This window comes from Bos taurus, chromosome 8 (assembly GCF_002263795.3).
Source record: "Bos taurus isolate L1 Dominette 01449 registration number 42190680 breed Hereford chromosome 8, ARS-UCD2.0, whole genome shotgun sequence".
Taxonomy (NCBI): Eukaryota; Metazoa; Chordata; class Mammalia; order Artiodactyla; family Bovidae; genus Bos; species Bos taurus.
This window is the reverse complement of record NC_037335.1, coordinates 7990383-8012342: the sequence shown is the minus strand read 5'-3', so window position 1 is coordinate 8012342 and position 21960 is coordinate 7990383. Positions and strand designations below refer to the sequence as shown.

At 39.3% G+C, this 21960-nt stretch overlaps 1 protein-coding gene and 1 long non-coding RNA gene across 5 annotated transcripts in view; one reads left to right on the top strand and one right to left on the bottom strand.

Moving 5' to 3' along the window:
- MTMR9 (myotubularin related protein 9) overlaps window positions 1-20787 on the top strand; it is a 103427-nt gene extending 82640 nt beyond the window's left edge. For 2 of the 4 annotated variants that reach the window (XM_059889182.1, XM_059889183.1), the window contains 7 exons: window positions 2505-2678; window positions 4356-4573; window positions 5375-5536; window positions 7736-7877; window positions 10361-10581; window positions 12632-12783; window positions 15898-20787. In XM_059889182.1, coding sequence (XP_059745165.1) covers window positions 2505-2678; window positions 4356-4573; window positions 5375-5536; window positions 7736-7877; window positions 10361-10581; window positions 12632-12783; window positions 15898-16061 — 1233 coding nt within the window. In that variant the 3' untranslated portion in view covers window positions 16062-20787. 4 annotated transcript variants of the gene reach the window in all.
- The window catches only part of LOC107132679 (uncharacterized), a 29000-nt gene continuing 18738 nt past the window's right edge, over window positions 11699-21960 (bottom strand). The window contains exon 3 of the long non-coding RNA XR_003035953.2: window positions 11699-12842. This is a non-coding gene — a long non-coding RNA (uncharacterized lncRNA). The remainder of the gene's footprint in view (window positions 12843-21960) is intronic.

Below are 21960 nucleotides of genomic sequence, written 5' to 3'. Positions count from 1 at the left end.
GCATTTGTTCATGATAAAAGCTCTTAGCAGAGTTGAATGTGAAGGGAATTTATTTAATCTAATAAACGGTAACTACAAAAGTAAAAACATACAAAAAGCAAATCTTTCATTATTCCCTGTAAGTTCAAGAGTGAGACAAAGATTTGCTCACCATCACTATGCCTAGCTGAGGAAGTCAAGAAGGGAAAATAAAAGGTATAAGGATTGAAATGAAAGAAACAAAATTGCTATTAGCTGATTATATGTTTCTGTACTTAGGAAACTGGAAATCTTGAAATTGTATGCATTTCTCTATACCAGACACATATTTGAAGACATAACCTAAAATGCATTAAAAAATAAGGTTCCTAGGAAAAGATATACAGGATGTTTATTGAGAGAATTTTATAACTTTATTGAGAAAAATTAAGAAAGATTTAAAAGTGGAAGGATACTATGCCCATAGACAAGGAAATTAGATATTATAAAGATGTCATTGTTTCTAAATCAGTCTATATAGTCAGTGTAAAACCCCAGTGGGATTTTACATGGAATTTGATAAAAAGTTACATTAAAGGGGCAAAGGATCAAGGGAAACCAAGATTCTCTTGAAGAACAAGAAGGAGGGAAGATGATACAGGAGACTTGGCCTACTAAATGCCAGGCTTATTCTAAAAGCCAGAGACTCACTGCAGCTGGACCAGTGGGACAAAATACAGGCCCCAGCGTGTGTGGAAACTTAATAGAATATTTGACACAAGTGGTATTGCAGGTCAGTGAAGAACCATGGCATTCTCTAGAGCAGGAAACCAGTAAGTAATCCCTAAGAGTAAAAACACTCAAAATTGATAAAAATCTAAAGGATTTTTTACTCTGGGGAAGGAGAATTAGATTAGCAGAATATTTTCTTAGTATTAAGCTGTTATTGCTTTAAGAATGATGTTAACAGTCTTTCCTCATTTTTTCTCCATTTTTAAATAACAGAAATAAACAAGGGATTTAATGGAGATAGTGGCATTATTCTGTTGTGGTTAAGTATTATCTGGAGTTGCAGTCTTCTTGTTGCTATACTTTAAGAGTACCATTAACAAAGTGAATGGTACCCAGACAAGAATGAATGAGAATAATTAATATGTTTAATTTGGATAATAGAAAACTAAGGGAGAATCAGCTATCTTTCATATATTCCATAGGCTGCTGTGTGAAATAGGGAACTTGTACTGAAATCATGGTTAAAAAATAAAATACAGGAAGTTACTGAGCAATAAATTTTCCTCAATATGAGGAAGAACTTTCCAGGAACTAGGGATACTTCTTTTTTTTGAAAAATAATTGACTCTTTTATAAAGTATCTTTTAAATTAATAATGTGCATAAGTTTGAACAGAGAAAACATTTAATTAAAAATGATACTGCATCTTCTAAAAGGTTTTTTCAGATACATTTATAGTATATCAAGGGGCTTCCTCACTGGCTCAGCGGTAAAGAATCCACCTGCAATGCAGGAGACATAGAAGACTCAAGTTCAATCCGGGGTTGGAAAGATCCCCTGGAGTAGGAAGTACCCACTCTTGACAGGTTCCTCTCTTCCATGGACAGAGGAGCTTGGTGGGCAGCAGTTCATAGGGTTGCAGAGAGTCAGACACAACTGAGCAGGACCACGAGCATAGTATATTAAACATGCTTTGGCTCATCAACAACCCATGGCCAGTATGGTAGGCCAACTCTGATTTACAGGAAGATATCAAAACTTTCGTGCACAAAAGCTTTTTACAGTCTTTAAGTGGTTTTCATTTTTCATGTTAGAAATAAGTTGTCATTTGATAGTTTTATATTGTGTGCTTTTGATCCTTAGCTTGCTGAGTTTGAAATTATTTCACTGACTCATAAGTATAATCTCTCTTAGTATTAAGCTATTATTGCTTGAAGAACGATGTTAACAGTCTTTTCTCATTTCTTCTACTTTGTTAAACAGCAGAAGTGAGCAAGGGATTTGATGTAGATAGTAGCACTGTTCTGTTCTGGTTAAGCATTATCTGGAGTTGTTGCTATAGTTGCTGCAGTTCCTGTTGCTATACTTTAAGGGTACCATTGGTACCCAGACAAGAATGAATGAGATGATGTTCATGAATATAATTAATACATTTCATTTGGATAGTAGAAAACTAAAGGAGAATCAGCTATCTTTCATGTATTCCATTGGCTGCCTTGTGAAATAGGGAACTTGTACCGCAATCACGATTAAAAAAAAAAATAGAAGAAATTACAGATCAATAAATGTTGCCCAATATGAGGAAGAACTTTTTAGGAGCTAGTGATACTTAGCACTGTAAGAAGCTGGCTCTGAAGAATGGAGCTCGTGTTTTCTGAAAGTGTTTAAGGAAGTAGGTGTCCTCCTGTTAAACTCCTGTGAGATGGTGTCTTCATTGTATGAAAATGAATCTCTAAGCTCCTTTAATAGAAGTTTTTAGATTATTTTGTGAGATTGAGGTACCTGCTTAGCTTTGAAGTATTTGTGTCTTTCAGATCAGCGAATGGAGGCTAAGCTATGTCAATAAGGAGTTTTCTGTGTGCCCCTCTTACCCGCCAGCTGTCATAGTGCCCAAAGCCATCGACGACGATGCACTGCGGAAGGTAGCCACATTTCGCCATGGAGGCCGCTTCCCAGTCCTCAGCTATTATCATAAAAAGAACGGAATGGTAAGTGAGCAGTAAATACCGCTCCGTGGTCAACTGGAAGATTTGGTTTGAGGTTCTTAGAACTGTTCACCTTTTCTGTGTACCTGTTCATTGAAGCGATTAGTCTCTCCTGCCAGGAATTTTACTTCTGTCTAAACTTTCGGGAATCAGGACTAGAATGTTTTCTGTGATCAGGATGTGACTTTGAATTCTTTCCATAATGCTGCTTAGCCTTAGAAAAGCCCAGGCTGGTTTATCTTCAGGACTCAGGACAAAGGGAACTAGTGTTATCTGATACTGAAAATGACACTCTTTGGTAGAAAATAAAGTTCTCTGACTGGAACAATGGTATGACAGGTTTCTTCCACACCCCCGGCCATGCCTTGCGGCCAGTGGGGTCTCCATTCTCCCAACCAGGAGTTGAGTCTGCACCCTGTGCCGTGGATGCCCAGAGTCCCGGCCACTGGACCACCAGGAGAGGCCCTGTGGTACTTTAATTATTCTCACCAGATTCCCCGTGTAAGGCAAATTGAGCAGACGTTTTTATTTTCAAAAGGGAGACAAGTGACACACATCATTAGTCACAACTTAATACAGGAGTCAAGCATTGAATAGGCGGGTGCTCATTGTGCATTCATTTCCTAAATATTTTCTAAATTTATTTTTCTCCTCATGTTTTCTCTCAGTCAGTAAACTCTGCTTCTCATTTTGCATCCAGTAGTAAATAAGTGAATAAGTTATAGCTATTTTCCTTTTTCCCCTGAATTGTAGCTATTTAGGATAAAGAGATTTTTTTAAATTAGGTCACCTATCTTGCTTGCTGAGCAGTATTTCTCTTCACTAGGGTTCACCATAAAGGATTTTAACAACTCAAAATATGTTATTGTTCAGTTACATGGTAAATGCAGTCAGTCAGAGAGTTTGCCATTCTGGATGACCTTCCTTGATTATGTTAAATTTCAAAGTAGTTAAGATAACAGTATATATTATGGGATGAGATTAAAATAATTCCAGACCATTCACCAGGGAAGAGATCAGTATAATAGATGTTGCTTTCTTGAGAAAAGTATCAAATAAGTGAGATCTTATGGAAAAACCCAAAGGAACTTTCTGACCAACCCATATATAGTTTTTAGTCTTTGGAGATGAGTGGTTAAGTCCTGGAATATTGAAAGAGAGCCACTGGAGAATAAAGAATAGATAAGTAGCTTTCAAGACATTGAAATTGATTCCCAAAGCAGGAATAATAGTGTATAACCTTTTTAATTTTACCACTGGTTCCTTTTCTCTTTATAATTCTTGATAAAATCTGCCAACTCTAAGTTTACGTAGCTGAAGCAAAAGTTTCCTGGTGTCTAGGCCATTATTATTGTCTTAATTACAGGCCTGGATCTACTGGATGATTAATTCACTGACTAAACGAACTATAATATTTGATCTTTAAGAGGAACTATATTATGCGAAAGTATTTTGAGACAGTGGAAAGAAAAATCATGTAAGAATGCCAAGTCTTATTTTTGTTTTACTATTTTTAAACTTGTTAATACATAGAAATATTTCTTTGTTTCAGGCTCAAATTCATCTCTGAAATGACACACAATTGTTTTTCGAGACATTCTTAATCTAGCTTAATTCATTTCTGTTTTCAGAAACTTTAAAGCAGCTACTACTAAATTTTAGACTCCGTTGTCCTTGTAGGTTATTATGCGAAGTGGTCAGCCACTCACCGGCACAAATGGGAGACGGTGCAAAGAAGATGAGAAACTGATAAATGCCACCCTCAGGGCAGGAAAGCGTGGCTACATCATTGACACTCGACCTCTAAACATAGCTCAGCAGGCCAGAGCCAAGGGAGGCGGCTTTGAGCAAGAAGCTCATTATCCCCAGTGGAGGCGCATTCACAAGTCCATTGACAGGTAAAAGATTCAGGAGACAGTAATGGACTCTTATTTGAAGCTAATTAGAGTGGGTGACCTCTTAGCTGTTGGAGATCACAAGTTTTTAAAAGAACCTTCATATTAGCTTGAGTCAAAAATTGGCCAGGTATCTTGCCCTTGTGTTCTGCAAGATAAGCAGAAAACTCATGGTAGATGCTCACAAATGAATTTTAATCAAATAGCATTTTTTTCTCTCTTAGCCCTGAAATTTCATCACCATGAGATCTCCTCTGCTTTAGATCAGCAGTCACCAAAGTTACTGAAAAGAGATGCTACAGGCCAACTGCATTTTCCTAAGTCAAAAACACTTAGTTAATTTCCCACATACCCACTTAACTTCCACATCTTGTTTCCTCCACCTGTATCATCTCATTTATGCTTGCAGTTAATGGTTTATAATTGCTTCTGGGACGGTGAAGGGGTGGAAGTTGGAACTAAGGAAATAATGTGATCTGAGCTGGCCTTGGGTTCTCTGCTGACAGTATCGGTGTCCAGAGTGAGCCCATGGGAGTAGGGTGCAGACGTCAGGGGTGCTGTCTCTGACCGCTCACAAAATGCAGGGCTCTGACCCTCTCCCCAGTCAGATAATTTTAAATATTAGTTTTATAATCCTAAACTCTGTAAATTATTACAAAGCTAGGTAAATATTTTTAGAGTATTTTGAGCTGCTCTTGCTCTTGGATATATTGGAGGCTGAGTTTTTTATTTGGTTTCTTCCTTCATTGTTCTGTCTTCTCTTATCGTTTTTTCTTCTTATGTACTTTTTCTTATTTCTTAAAGGTATCACATTCTTCAGGAGAGCTTAATCAAACTCGTGGAATCTTGTAATGACCAAACACAAAACATGGACCGATGGCTCAGTAAATTGGAGGCCTCCAACTGGCTGACTCACATCAAAGAGATTCTGACAACTGCCTGCCTGGCTGCGCAGTGTCTTGACAGGTGAGTGAGTATCAGGGTTCTGGCGTGGGGAGCTCCTGCCAACTGGACTTGCTCCTGTCCAGACCTGTGCTTGTGTATCGGGTTACCATCTGTGTCTGTTCTGTAACTTACGTTCATTGTTGTTTAGTTGCTAAAGTCATGTCCAATCCTTTGCAACCCCATGGACTGTAGCCCGCCAGAGTCCTCTGTTCGTGGGATTTCCCAGGCAAGAATACTGGGGTGGGTTGCCATTTCCTTCTCCAGGGGATCTTCCCGACCCAAGGGTCAAACCTGCATCTCCTGCCTTGGCAGGCAGACTCTTTACCACTGAACCACCAGGGAAGCCCATCTTATGTTCACATTATTTTATAAGATGGTCAGTGCCATTCAGTATCTGTGAAGTGTATGTGAGAAGTCTGGCATTTAATTGTTGATGTACATACACAGTGCAGTCGTGCGGTAGTTTGAGCATTCTTTGGCATTGCCTTTCTTTGAGATTGGAATGAAAACTGAGCTTTTCCAGTCCTGTGGCCACTTCTGAGTTTTCCAAATTTGCTGGCATTTTGAGTGCAGCACTTTCACAGCATCATCTTTCAGGATTTGAAATAGCTCAACTGGAATTCAAGTAGTGCTCAAAATTCTCCAAGCCAGGCTTCAGCAATATGTGAGCCATGAACTTCCTGATGTTCATGCTGGTTTTAGAAAAGGCAGAGGAACCAGAGATCAAATTGCCAACATCCGATGGATCATCAAAAAAGCAAGAGAGCTCCAGAAAAACATCTATTTCTGCTTTATTGACTATGCCAAAGCCTTTGACTGTGTGGATCACAATAAACTGTGGAAAATTCTGAAAGAGATGGGAATACCAGACCACCTGACCTGCCTCTTGAGAAATTTGTATGCGGGTCAGGAAGCAACAGTTAGAATTGGACATGGAACAACAGACTGGTTCCAAATAGGAAAAGGAGTACCTCAAGGCTGTATATTGTCACCCTGCTTATTTAACTTATATGCAGAGTACATCATGAGAAACACTGGGCTGGAGGAAGCACAAGATGGAATCAAGATTGCATATCAATAAACCTCAGATATGCAGATGACATGACACCACCCTTAAGGCAGAAAGTGAAGAGGAACTCAAAAGCCTCTTGATGAAAGTGAAAGTGGAGAGTGAAAAAGTTGGCTTAAAGCTCAACATTCAGAAAACTAAGATCATGGCATCTGATCCCATCACTTCATGGCAAATAGATGGGGAAACAGTGGAAACAGTGTCAGACTTTATTTTTTGGGGCTTCAGAGTCACTGCAGATGGTGACTGCAGCCATGAAATTAAAAGATGCTTACTCCTTGGAAGGAAAGTTATGACCAACCTAGATAGCATATTGAAAAGCAGAGACATTACTTTGCCAACAAAGGTCCGTCTAGTCAAGGCTGTGGTTTTTCCACTGGTCATGTATGGATGTGAGAGTTGGACTGTGAAGAAAGCTGAGTGCAGAAGAATTGATGCTTTTGAGTTGTGGTGTTGGAGAAGACTCTTGAGAGTCCCTTGGACTGCAAGGAGATCCAACCAGTCCATTCTGAAGGAGATCAGCCCTGGGATTTCTTTGGAAGGAATGATGCTAAAGCTGAAAGTCCAGTACTTTGGCCACCTCATGCAAAGAGTTGACTCATTGGAAAAGACTCTGATGCTGGGAGGGATTGGGGGCAGGAGGAGAAGGGAACGACAGAGGATGAGATGGCTGGATGGCATCACTGACTCAATGGACCCAAGTCTGAGTGAACGCCGGGAGTTGGTGATGGACAGGGAGGCCTGGCGTGCTGCGATTCATGGGGTCGCAAAGAGTTGGACACGACTGAGTGACTGAACTGAACTGAACTGTACATACACATGTCATCCATGACAGATTTTTTAAGTACTCAAGGACCTATTTTTTTCTATACAAATCCTTAAGTTGTGAATCTAACAATTTCTATTTTCTTAAACTGAAAAATAATGAAAAGAAGTTTCAGAGAGTTTTTGCCCATTGAAGTTTGGGACTTACCATACTTTCATATTTTCCCCAAGGGAAGCTCTCTTCATGTACCTTATATAGATCTGAACCTACCAGACAGAGCAGAATGCAAAAGGCTTTCAACTGTTACTCTCAAGAAATGTTTATTATTAGCAGTCAGTTGACAGTGTTGGGAGTGTCCCATTTGTTCTCTGGATTTCCCTCACAGGGAAGGAGCATCCATACTGATCCATGGAACAGAAGGAACTGATTCCACACTCCAGGTTACCTCCCTGGCCCAGATCATCTTGGAACCAAGAAGCAGGACCATCCGTGGCTTTGAGGCCTTAATAGAAAGAGAGTGGCTGCAGGTGAGAAAAGCTGTTTTGTCCACAGAGGAACTACTCATAATTGATGTTTGATCCTGGTTTGTGGGAATGGATATATGAAATTTTGATTGATTCAGATGTTTACTTTTCTGGGGGACAGTTCATCTATCTTCCTCTTAGTAAATGTCTGTGATCTTTACTGCCTCTCCTTTTTGTCTCCCTCGTTGCTCGTATTGTTCATTTGGCACTTTATTCCCCTAACGAATGCTTGTTAGCTGTCTGTTGTTACCTACAGGGAAACACAAAGAGTGTAAAGCACCGTCTTGTGTCACAGAACCTAGTCTTGTTAGAGGTAAAAGACACAAACAAGCGTGTGAGGAGGAGTGGGGACTTGTAAGTAGGGAGCGCGTACTTCAGCGCTTTCTGTCTTCTCACCTGGCTCCATCCTGACTTCTTCCCCAGCCAGGGTGAAGTCCTTCTCATCCTGTAAGATCCAGCTCAGTGTCGCTTTCATGAAGCCTTCGGGACCTGAACTTCCTCCACAGATAAAACTGATCCATTGTTGTCACACTGTTTCCCGAGCTAGACCCAAATATAGTGACATCTTTGAGTTCAGAGAACCTTGCCAAGTTCAGCTTTTACTCCTTGGACACAGCACAGTGCTGGCCTATGAAATGCTGAAGGGCAGCTAAAATAAAGGTCTCGTAAAATAGATGGAAATCCTCCAAGCTAGAGATTAATTCAAATGTTTGTGCACTGTGTCACTTAGTATATAATTGTGATTGAAAGCAAATGTTTAGACATAACTTGAAAGTAGAATTATCTCTCTCTTCTCGCCCTTCCAGCTACAGTTCATATTTATTATGTGTTAACGCTGTTATGTTTACCATATCTACCCACCCTGACAGCGGTCCTTTAAGTCAGACCATCCTAAGTATTTGGTGATCTTACACAGCTACATTCCTTGAGAGCATAGCAGACAAATGCATATGATTTGTGTATGTGCTCATCCGTGTCCAATTCTTTGTGATGCCATGGACTGTAGCCCACTTGCCAGGCTTCTCTGTCTACGGGATTTCCCAGGAAGGAATACTGGAGTGGGCTGCCATTAAAGAGCCAAAGATAAAACAAGTCTGTGAAATACCTAGAAGGATGTTATTGCGGGGATAACATCAATACTCAGGTTCTGGGTAGGCCAGAGAGCCAAATGATTTGACAGTTTCCTTTGGTCAGTAGATGGCAGACTCTTCAGTTCTTTTGTTGAGGAGAGGGAAACTAAGGAGAGCTTTGTCTCTAATATAAAAGTATTCCTACAGATGTCTTCATGACAGGAACTTGTTTTCATATGTTCAGTTCAGTTCAGTCGCTTAGTTGTGTCTGACTGTTTGTGACCCCATGGACTGCAGCACTCCAGGCCTCCCTATCCATCGCCAACTGCCAGAGTTTACTCAGACTCATGTCCATTGAGTCCGTGATGCCATCCAACCATCTCATCCTCTGTTTACCCCTTCTCCTGCCTTCAGTCTTTCCCAGCATCAGGGTCTTTTCAAATGAGTCAGTTCCTCACATCAGGTGGCCAAATTACTGGAGTTTCAGCTTCAGCATCAGTCTTTCCAATGAATATTCAGGACTGATTTCCTTTAAGATGGACTGGTTCGATCTCCTTGCAGTCCAAGGGACTCTCAAGAGTCTTCTCCAACACCACAGTTCAAAAGCATCAGTTCTTCGACGTACATGACTACTGAGAAAACCGTAGCTTTAACTAGATGGACCTTTGTTGGCAGAGTAATGTCTCTGCTTTTTGTCATGCTGTCTAGGTTGGTCATAACTTTTCTTCCAAGGAGCAAGCATCTTTTAATTTCATGGCTGCAGTCACCATCTGCAGTAATTTTGGAGCCCCCCAAAATAAAGTCTGTCATGGTTTCCACTGTTTCCCCATCTATTTGCCATGAAGTGATGGGACCAGATGCCATGATCTTAGCTTTCTGAAGACTTATTAATATCAGGAGTGACCTAATGAAATCTGTCTATGAGAACCCTGTATTTATCTCCATATAGTGGTGAGGTTTATGGAGCTTACTCCAGGCTACAGCACTCTGGCTGGATAGAAGGGGAGAGCTGACCTTTGTTTTATACCTGCAGAACTTAACGTTCTTTGACTTTGCTCCAGATTTCACCAACCTAGTAAGATTTATATTATGTTTATTATTACTGATGTCTATTATTCTATTTGATATTCCAAGAACAACCACAGATCTTATGGCTAACTATGTAGCCTTGTTAAGTTCTGGGATGGCCACAGAGTTAGAGTTTTTCCAAACTTTTTGGTCAGCCCGATATTTGGAAATCTTGTCTTTTCCCTTAGTTGAAGATTGTCTTAAACTAAGAAATCGTTAAAGATCAGTCACCCAAATTATATGATGTTCTATGCAATCGTTTTGTTGCAACTGTGTGAAATTGTTACTAACATGCCGAAATGTGGTCTCACTAGGATATGACTGCCACGTGTCCACCTTCTCTCTTAGGCTGGTCACCCGTTCCAGCAGCGCTGCGCACAGTCAGCCTACTGCAACAGCAAGCAGAAGTGGGAATCACCCGTGTTTCTTCTCTTCTTGGACTGTGTGTGGCAGATACTCCGTCAGTTCCCTTGCTCTTTTGAATTTAATGAGAATTTCCTCATCATGCTCTTTGAGCATGCTTACGCCTCACAGTTTGGAACCTTCCTGGGCAACAATGAAAGTGAAAGGTGGGTCCACTGCTTACGTGGGGCCATTTGCAGTTGTTTTGGTTATTTCCTAAAAGAGACGAGGATTTGCTTCTATGTTCACGTTATCAACATTTAAGAGATGGTGGTGGTTACTGTTGGTATAACTGGGAGTCCTTCTGTATGAGTCCAGGTGCTGCATGTTTACTCTGAGCCTGTCACATGCTAGATGAGAGCATAGCCTAGATTTTGTTCTATTAGATTAAAATGAGTCCATACACTGATTAAAAAGCTTTGAGTAAATTAAGGAACCATTAAAATGTTACTTTCCTTTTATAAGAACATAGTATGTGACACCTGTAAGAAGCTTAAATATATAATCTAATTCTACTTTCCATGCAGTTTCATAGAGTAAAAAGGTGATATCCAGAGAAGTTAATGATTGTCCGGGGACACCCAGCCATTTGGTCACCAGAAGTATGGCTATGGTACAGGTCTTCCTGCTCCTGTGCTCGATTGTGTCTCTCATACCAAGAAACTGTCCTCAGGCCCAGAGTGCAAGTCTCGCTTCACAACCCAGACGCCATCAGGTGTATAGGTTTAGTTAGAAGATTCATATCAGAATGATCATTAAAAGATGCTTAACTGGTCGTCTTCTCATTTGGGTACAATCTAAGGGCTTCCTATGGGTGAGAGATAGGATTTGTCTCTTGACTGGTAGCTGGCATCGGGTAGTTGAATAAAAATGTAAACAATTAACAGTCTTCACAACAGAATGGAATCACTGAATCTTTACCAATTTAAAATTCAAGCAATACATTTTTCTTTTTTTTTTTTACTTTAAAGCTGAATTGGCAAATATTTCAACATTAGATTTTCTTATAGATTCTTGTGGGGGAAAACTTAGAACTATTTGCTCTAGAAAATTCTGTCACCATACTTTTCTCATTGTGTTTTGGCTATACACAATAGCCAATAATTCACATGATCAGTTTGATTAATTGGTGTGTTTATATTTTATACTGCTCTGTATCCCAAGGGTATTTGCTCTGAGTGTTTTCTTTGATGATAGAATGGAGTTGAGATAGGATTAACTTGTTCCAGTTGAAATGTCTTACTGTACTGCTTGTCGCACCACAGGCCAATAAATTAAGACAAGTTGTCAGGGCAAAGACTAGCAACTTTATTAGGAAAGCCAGCAGAGCAGGAAGATGGTGTATTAGTGTCCCAAAGAAGTGTCTTGCCTGGGTTGGGATGCTAGTGCTAAGTCACTTCAGTCGTGTCCGACTCTGTGTGACCCCATAGACGGCAGCCCACCAGGCTCCCCCTGTCCCTGGGATTCTCCAGGCAAGAACACTGGAGTGGGTTGCCATTTCCTTCTCCAGTGCATGAAAGTGAAAAGTGAAAGTGAAGTTGCTCAGTTGTGTCCAACTCTTAGTGACTCCATGAACTGTAGCCCACTAGGCTCCTCTGTCCATGGGATTTTCCAGGCAAGAGAACTGGAGTGGGGTGCCATTGCCATTGCCTTCTCCATTGGATGGCCAGGTACTTTTTTTATAAAACAAAGAAGGGGAGGAGCTAAGGAGGTAAAGTTAAAAAAAGGAACTTGTTTGAAATGTTTCCTGGTTCCAGCCAGATTTGGGAGGGGATGTGTTCACTTCTTTTCTGCAGCCATTCATTGGTGGGCCTGGTAAGGATGTTTCCTGTGAGCAAAACAAATATATTTTAGCTTAGCATTCAAACATGGAGGCAGAGTTCCCAGAGATGGACCATTATGTATACCTCAAGCTATAAGCAACATCCTTTTAGTGATTAACTTGTAGCAAAAGGAATAGAATGCAAAAATTAAAGTAAAAGAAACAGATCCAATATGGAGTCAGATTTATTTACTTGTTATAGGTCTGTTGAGATTTTCTGTTTCTTCAATTTAGGTAATTGTTGACAGTGAAAAATGCTGACAGATATTTCAATTTGACAGCATTTTGTTCTGCCTTCCAATGTACAGAGAAAAGAAATGGTCCTATTAGAAGCAGCATTTAATAGTGGTTGCCGTAAATTAATTGGTTTAATGGCAGTTTTCTTTCTTGATCAGATGTAAGTTGAAGCTGCAGCAGAAAACGATGTCCCTGTGGTCCTGGGTCAACCGGCCCAGTGAACTGAGTAAGTTCACCAACCCTCTCTTTGAAGCCAACAACCTTGTCATCTGGCCATCTGTTGCTCCACAGAGTCTTCAGCTGTGGGAGGGTAAGTCATGCATCCTTTGCAAACCCTTTATTGATAGTCCAGGATGTTCTCTTGACTGCCTGTGGGTACAAGAGTATGTGTATACTGCTGTTTATATCAGATATTATCTCAAGATAAGAAGGTACATTACTTCTTTTTATTGTGATAAAAACACAAAATTCACCAACGTGATACTTAATTGTACACAGAGATGGTCAAGTATATCACGTTGTTATGAAACAGTCTCCAGAGCTTTTCTTCGTGTAACTTGACGACTCTGCACCCATTGAACAGCAGCTTCTCAGAGCTCCTGTCCAGCCCCAGGCAGCCACCGCTCTGCTTACTCCTGCTGCCTCACCTAAATGGAACCATACAGCATTTGTCCTTTTGTGACTGCGTCATTTCACTGAACGCAATTATTGTGCTCAAGGTTTTCCATGTAGTAGCGTGTGACGGGATTTCCTTTTTAAGGCTGAGTGATTTTTCATTTGTGTATACATTTTGCTTATTCATTCATAGGTAGGACCCTGCTTTTGATGCTGGAATTGCTGGATCATACAGTAATTCTATGTTCAGTGTTTTGAAGAACAGCCATACTGTTTTCCGTAACACTTGTACCATTTTACAACCCCATCAGCAGTGGACAAGGGTTACAGTTTCTTCACATCTTCCTCAATACTTATTTCCTGTTTTTCCCCCATCTTTGACAGGTCATCCTAATGGGGGTGAGGGAAAGTACATTACTTTTTGTGTAAGAAAGTGATAGGTAGTTGGGACAGGAATAAATTGTAAGCTCTTAGGAGATGGTTTCTGTTCCCTTTATCAGCTAGTCTTTAGGACAGATTGTTCTGTTAAATGCTGTTGAAGGGTTAATGAGCTAGTCCATTTTAGTAAGATTCCATAAAATGTACGTAATGTCATCCATCAAGGCAGTAATGCAGATGTCTTGTTTAAGTGGAATAATCCAGACTTGATTTTCATATCTGAAGAAGAGTTTTTACCTGCATTGCTTTCAGATTCCGAAGCTTATCTCCTGAAGTAGAGAATGCAGTCAGTTCAGTCGCTCAGTAGTGTCTGACTCATTGCAACCCCATGGACTGCAGCACGCCAGGCTTCCCTGTCCATCACCAGCTCCTGGCGCTTGCTCAAACTCATGTCCATCGAGTCGGTGATGCCACCCAACCATCTCATCCAACTCTGTTGCCCCTTCTCCTCCTGCCTTCAATCTTTCCCAGCATCAGGGTCTTTTCCAATGAGTCAGTTCTTCGCATACCTTAAATACTAAAGCTTGTTTTTTAAAAAATTACCAAAAACCTATCTAAAATATATTATCTATTCATTACACAAAGGGTATAACATACCATTTAATTTCTTTTTAATCAATTTGAAGGTGGTAAGTACATTTGTAGTCATCTTTATGTAAAACAACAAGGGCATACACACAGGAATGGCAGCTGTTTGGTAAACTCAAGTACCTTCCACATCCGTTATTTTACTGTGGTCTCCTGTGTGAGACTCTCAAGGGCAAGTCTATGTGTGAGGGGGTCTCAGGTTGCTTTCCTTTCTGGGTTTGACACGGAGCCTATTTCTGTCACTCCTCTGGCTGTCAGCTCTCATGGCTTGTTCTGCATGGGATAGCTGTCATTAGCTGCCTCCTCCCGCTCAGCTTAGGCTTCTAATCTTATCGGTCGAGGGGTCCCATGTTCAGCACTGTGGGAAAGTGGCCTCACCCTTAGAGTCTCCTGGGGCTCTGAGCCTCAGCGCAGTGTTTCTCCTTACTTGTGCAGTCAGGCACAGGCGCAGGAGAAGTGACCGCTTAAATGAGAGATAACAGCTGTACTTCTTGTTCAGGAATTCTGAGACCGTTTACCTAATAGCCACTGTCATGTTTAATAACAGAAGTGAGAAACTAGTTATTTGGGAGGAAAGGCAAACTGGAGAGCCAGATGGCTCCTGAAGGACAATTTAACTGGTTTTTACAAATCACTGAAAGTTCAGGGATTAAGTGATAAAATAAGATTTTTTTATATGGATGTGCTCCTGCTGCTCCATTAAGGACAAGGTTTCCCTGTATGTTTAGTGCCTCCTCAGCTTAGAACTGGATGAAATTCTAAGTTGGATAAAAATATTCTCATGGTAAGTATATAGATTGTAGAAAAACCCCACTGAGGCCTTAAAATGTCTCTCTGCTGTTTATATATGCACCGAAGTTAACCGTTAACAGTAAGTAATTCCTGTATCGAAGAGCAGGATTTTAAAAATACATGCAATAGAAAAATCAACAAGGTCGGTCTTTAGTCTGTGTTTCTATCTTCCTTCTCTGATAAGAATGTAAGTAGTATTCGGATGCATACAGAAGGAGTCTCTAGGGTGCATGGCAGTTTGGTTTATGGAAAGTGTTCTAATAACTCATAAAATCTTTGTGAACTTACCAGCTACTGGTAAGTTGCTATTGGTACATGCATGCTGCATTCTGGAAGCATTTGTACCTCCTGACTTGAATATTGTTAAGCCATCACTTTGAGCTGATATCAATAACATATATGTATGTACAGGAGAAAAATGTCTTTTTATCCATAATAAAAGGATAATTAATGTTATCTGGGGAAAAAAGCAGTTGCCTACAGAATTGGAAGACGGTCTGTTAGAAACAGAGGGGGAGAGAGTGCTGCAGTTCCGCCTTTTTAAACAATTTCTGTGGTTCTGCTTTTGCTCTAACTGCCACTTTCCCACTGAAAGTGATTTCACACCTATAGGAGGTCTTACAGGTTCAGATAAAGTTCTGTAATTGTTTAAAAAAAGAATATTTGTATTGTGGAAGTGTGAAGTTTATGGCATTGTAAATGATTAGTTTGTATTCCTGAATATAACCAGAACTGCATTTTGTTCTGTTTCATAATGTTACAGGGGTTTTTGAATAACAAGCATATACATGGTGACTTCTTGTGCACTCTTCAGCTGTACTCTTTCAGTACCTCAGATTGCTGTGCATTTTAGAGTATAATAAAACACAGATGTGAACTGTGAAAAAAGCAAAGGGTTATAATACATGGGATTATGTATTAACCTCAACAAGTATAATGCTAATCCATGGTGTGCATCTTTTTCCCTTCTGTTCTTTCGTGGATTCAATAGGTATTTTTTTACGCTGGAACAGATCCTCCAAGTATTTGGATGAAGCATATGAAGAAATGGTTAACATCATAGAATATAACAAGGAATTGCAAGCGAAAGTAAATCTCCTTAGGAGGCAGTTGGCAGAACTGGAGACTGAGGATGGGGTGCAGGAGAGCCCCTGAATCCTACCCACTGCAGCCCTCGCAGGACCGTGCAGACTGGTAGCCCACCTCTGTCTTCTGTGCCCTCAGTTCACCATCACACGTTCAGCCTTGAACGTAAGGCTTTAGAAGTGAGAACCTTCTAATGTAATGGGCTCCTCAATACTTTATGAATGAAACTTACTCTAATTACTCATGTTCCACGTGGCCTGGTGGGGCTCTTCACTCTGGGAGCAGGAAGGAGGTGCTAGTCATTCTATGTGAAACAGGTGACCTATTTAATGCCATTTGTGTTATACACCATTTCATTGTAAGCTTTTCTCTGCCTCTACTTTGCAAACAGTGCTCCAGACCAGTCAAGGATATGACTAATCTCTTTAGAGAATATTTGTTAGTTTAAAAAAGGACCAGACTTTTTAAGCACTCCAAATATAGAAATATTTTTCAAACCTGAAATTGCTGGTAAACCGAGACTTGTGTTTAACATGCTATTTCCAATATCTTTGCCACATAAAATCGCCCTTCTTCTTTTAAAACAGTTTTGGACTGACAAGAGCTGAATTCGTGTCCTCATTCTGGTTTGTCAAGAAAGCAAAAGCTGAATATTTATTCAAGGTAAATTATTTTTACAATGGCAACAGCTAAAGTTCTCTGGTATTTACATTAAGAAGTAGTAAATTTATTTTAACCATAGACACTAAAAGTATGTGCAATTTAGAAATAAAGGAGAAGTTTGTTACTGATAAGGTGTCAGTAGTGTCGAATTGGTTCTTCAGGGTTTTGGTCATACATTTTAAATGTGTCAAATGCTGGATGTAACATTAAACCATCATTTAGAATAGATGTTAATTTGTTATAATTAAGCTACAAATACGGTTACCTTAAACCAGAGATGCACTGCCCTTGTCTGAAGTTCTTACTGCACTGGTTTATGTACAGAAGTGTGTGCTTGATTGTTTTGTTTGTAAATATTCTAAGTTTACTAATACTAAGGTTAAGATTTTCTTACTCCCCTGAGCCTTTTGAAAATTTATCTTGACTCTGCTGGTTTGTCCATTAGGCAAATATAATTTAAGTGGAAGTTTATGAACATGACTCAGGTATGTTTTAAACTTCAGAAGCCACTTTGAAATGTTTTTAGTGTTATAGAAACAGTGATGACTTTATGCTATAGGCTGGTTTTTGCCTGCAACTCTAACAGTTCGTGATCAGGTGCTTTCCATGTACATTTCTACTTTGTGGCACTGCTCGTTTTAACAAATACTTTCAATTGTAGTTTTCCCTTAAAAGGACTGTTGAAGGGTAATCTTTAATATCATTTCAATCCCATCTATATATAACCATTTCATTGTAAAACACACCAAAACTGAACCCAGCTTCAGAGTTATGTATCAAGTTAAAATTTTAGTTCTTCAAAATCAACTCTAACAAAATCTATGGCCACATTCAGAAGCTGCAGAAAGCGGTGAACACTTTCTATCTCCAAAAGAGTTGCCAAGACATCTTTTTCCCCGTTTCCTCAGACTAGGAGCAAAAGGCTAGACAACTAATCTACAGTCGGAGCTTTCCTTTTGGTAAATTTGTCTTTCTCCTCTAAGCTCAGTTTTACTCCTGGCCTGTTTTCTTGATTATAGTTAAGAATCTTGGGGCATTCAAGTCCTCACCTAAAGAAAGGCTAATGAGGGAAGGAGCAAAGATGTACTTTCTTGCTATAGGTATTTGTGTGCTGTGTGAAATGTCTCAGTTAATTTTTTAAAAAAGGAAACACTCTAGCTTGTTTAATGGATCCTCAAAATTGAAGGAGCCTTTTTCTTCTCAGTTAACTGACCCATAAGGAAAACTAGAGAATTTTTAGTGATTTTTTTTTTTTTTTTTTTTAAAGAAGTGACTCTCAGTAGTAATGTTGGTTGGCCATTGGCCATAAGGTTTCTGTGGGTGGAAACATTAGAGGGCTTTTTTTTTAGGCTTGGTCATGGAGAACCTGTATGGCATCAGCTTATACCTGTCTTCCTGATGAACATTTCACATGTGAGCCAGAGTATGATGATAACATAGTGTTTCCATTTCTTTTTCTTTCTCTTACTGAGATAGCAATCATAAGCAGTTTGGACAAGTTTGTGTTTTAGTGTTAATTTATAATTAGGGATTGTCCAAACTATAGTTCTGTTTACAGGGCGTAAAAACAAACTTTTGTATCAATGCACTTTCAAAGGGGTCATCTAATAATGTAAATACTAAGGTTTTCCCAAACTTGAGAATTCTAACAAAGACAAGTGTTTTATCAATATAATTTTGAAGAGGGTTGTTAGTAATACTATTAAATTACTCATCCCTTGGATGAAAAGAATAATTACAGTGGATGTATTAATAAGATACTTACTGAAGGTTAAGTTTGGAGAACTGTCTTTGATAAAGGCGGCTTTAAAAACTTTCATAATGAAGAGAATAGTGGCTCAATTAGTGAGGATGCAGATTGCCCCATACAAGCTTTAAGTGAGGTATAATCATGTTCATGTACATTGTGCATCTTCTGTATTTATTCGTTGTGAAGGCTGGTTTCCATTTTTGGAGTGAAAAAAAAGTAAGTCCCCCACAAAGAATATTTTAATACAAAGGACTGCTGCAATACAGTGATCTTTAGATTTAAATTAATAATTTTTTTTTAATCAGAAGAAACAATTTGGTTATATCAAAATGCTGAAACTTTTTGGGTGGTTTAAGACTTGTCAGTAATTGTTTCGAATTTTTTGTTTTGATTTTATTAAATGGGAAGAAAATAAGCAGAAATTATAAAACCCAATAGAAATAAGATAATTTTATAGCTTGTTTTAAACCTAAGAAAAATTAGGTCTTTGAAGCAAGATTTTAAAGTGATTTTGGGGAAAACTTTGGAAGACAATAATCATTTAAGATACATACTTACTTTTGTATGTATCTTATTTTAAAACTTTTCTTTGAACTCCACAGCATGATTTTGTAGAGGTGATAGATAAGTCACTGCTTTTCATTTTAAAGGATAAAATTAAGTGAGATTTTAGTCTTTGATTCAGTCCTTCTTAAGTTAAAAAAAAATTAGTATCATGGAAAAGATCTGACCAGTAATTGTCACTTGAAGCCGAAAAACAAGAGGGACCTTGTGCTGCATTACAAAGAAAACCACTTAAAGATGTGACTCTTGCAGTTGTTGGGTTTCAAGGGTAGCTGCTTTAAGGGTCAGTCCTAGCTAGGGCATCAGGTTCACTTACTGTCAGACCTGCACCTGAGACACAGTTTTGGTGTCTACCCATATCCAGATTTTATGAATTAAGATGATACAAGTCTATTATGAGCACCCTTAATCACAGAGGTATTTCCTGGACCAAAAAAAATGGGCAATATTTGGAATAGTTAATCCTCTGTTCTGGAAGCTTTGAAATTTTCCAGAGAATGAAGTCATTCAGTCCATCTGATCCAGGTTATCCTATACCTCAGGACAACATAGATGAATCATTTCTTATTCTTAAACATGACACAGACTCCACCCACCCACCCCCGCCCCCAGAGCATGTACACTAAGTTATTATAAGTAGTATTTTTGTGTAATTCACCATCTCAACAAAAAACTGTAAAAGACTGGTTGCTACACTCATATTTCGTCTCAGGTAGTAGGAAATGGTTATTTTCTAATTTTTGGTTTCTTAAATAAAAACAACTTCTTTTTTCACTAGTCCTTACAGTCTGCCATCCACAGCATTTTCTTCCTTTCAACTAGAAGCCCAAAAGAGACCTTCTGAAACTCTATGCTAGGTTTTAGAAAGTCTGAACTTGTTATCTAAATCCCCTCAAAAAAAACAAAACAAAAACTAATGTCCTATAATTGAACCACAGTGCAGAACTGTCATTGGTGTTTAATTAATGAAAGATAACAGGACTCAGTGTGGACACTACATTGTCCTGGAAAATGGTTCCTGATGAGAGCTCACTGTCTTCTAGAGCAGTTCTCTTTAACCGTCTGTGAGTATACATATTATATGTGTGATTTCTGATAAAAAGTTGTGTAACACTGCCTGCCTGTCAGCCCAAGACATTTGCTTCAGTTTTCCAAATGCACATATTTTTAGAGAGGTGGTTTATTCTATACAAATACTCCTCGCGTTCTCTTGTTTAGAATCCTTATAGATATATTACCATCTACACTGAAAATCTTGTACTTGCACAAATTATTTAAAAAAATAATAACAGTATGTATTTCTTCAATAACCAGGTACTTGAAGTTTACTCTTGATATATTTGAATGTGACTGTTGGATTTAAGTGCACTATTACTCATGTCTTAGACAATAAAAATTGCACTGTATGGAAAATGTATCTATAATGTACGCTTTGCAAAAACCTCAGAGTGCTGTAATGTACAGGTGTCTACATGGTGAACCTGTCTGCGTCTAGGAGAAAATGATGAACTTTCGCTAAGTCTGTGTAACATTTTAGTATAATCTGTAATGTTCCCTTAAGTGGTAAGTTCACGTATGTCCTGGAATCATTTCTCTTGAATTGGCTGCTCTGTCAAGCTTGGTTTATGGAATCAAAAAACAGTCTTGTTGAACATGGTACAGTTATTTTTAGTGTGTAAGATTTGTGTGTTAAGATCCCCCTCTGCCTAAGAGGACTGTTGCACAAATGCTAGTGTTAAATATCCATAGACAATGGTAATAAAATTTGAATACATTCAAATGCAAGAAATTAAATCTATAGGCTGACTTTTCCCAAAATGTTTATAAAGGTTTTTGCAGTGTCTTAATTAAAATTGCTATATACATGGGTAGCTCAGATGGTAAAGAATCTGCCTGAAATGCAGGAGACCTGGGTTCGATTCCTGGGTGGGGAACATCCCCTGGAGAAGGGAATGGCAGCCCACTCCAGTATTCTTGCCTGGAGAATCCCAAAGACAGAGGAACCTGGCGGGCTACAGTCCCTGGGGTTGCAAAGAGCTGGTCACAACTGAGTGACTAGCACTTGACACTTGATATGTTTTTGGACTTTATGTTTTGAAAACATTCACATCAGTAGAAAAGTTGCAAATAGTGCAGTGATCTCCCACATACTGTTCACCCAGGTGGAATACTTTATAAATCAACATGGGCTTGAACACCCTTGAGTATGTGTGTGTGTGTGTGTGTGAGAGAGAGAGAGTGTGTGTGTAGCATCACTGTTGTTTTGGTGAAACATCTGCAGATATGTGCAGACATCATGACCTTTCCACCTAAACTTCACAGGTATCTCCTAAGAAGGAGGAGTAGATATTGAAAATACTGTTTATTCAGTATGTAGTGAAAAGAAATTCCATGAAAGGCACTCAATTATGGTGAATTAGCAAAATGAAAATTACACATATCACCTCACACCAGTCAAAATAGCGATTATAAAAAAGGCTGCTGCTGCTGCTAAGTCGCTTCAGTCGTGTTTGACTCTGTGTGACCCTATAGACGGCAGCCCACCAGGCTCCCCCCGTTCCTGGGATTCTCCAGGCAAGAACACTGGAGTGGGTTGCCGTTTCCTTCTCCAATGCATGAAAGTGAAAAGTGAAAGTGAAGTCACTCAGTCGTGCCCGACTCTTAGCAACCCCTTGGATTGCAGCCCAACAGGCTTCTCTGTCCATGGGATTTTCCAAGCAAGAGTACTGGAGTGGGGTGCCACTGCCTTCTCTGTAAAAAGGCTGCTGACAGTAAATGGTATAGTGGGGAGCTTGGGAAAAGGGAACCCTCCTATAATGCTGGTGGGATGTAATTGGTAACAAACACTATAGAGAACATTATGAAAGTGTGTCTAAATGGTGAAAATAGAGCTCTCATATGATCAGACAGGCACATTCCTAAGAGAATAAGAGGAGAAAATAAGAATTCAAAAACAAATGCACCCAAGCATGCACTGCAGCACTATTTACA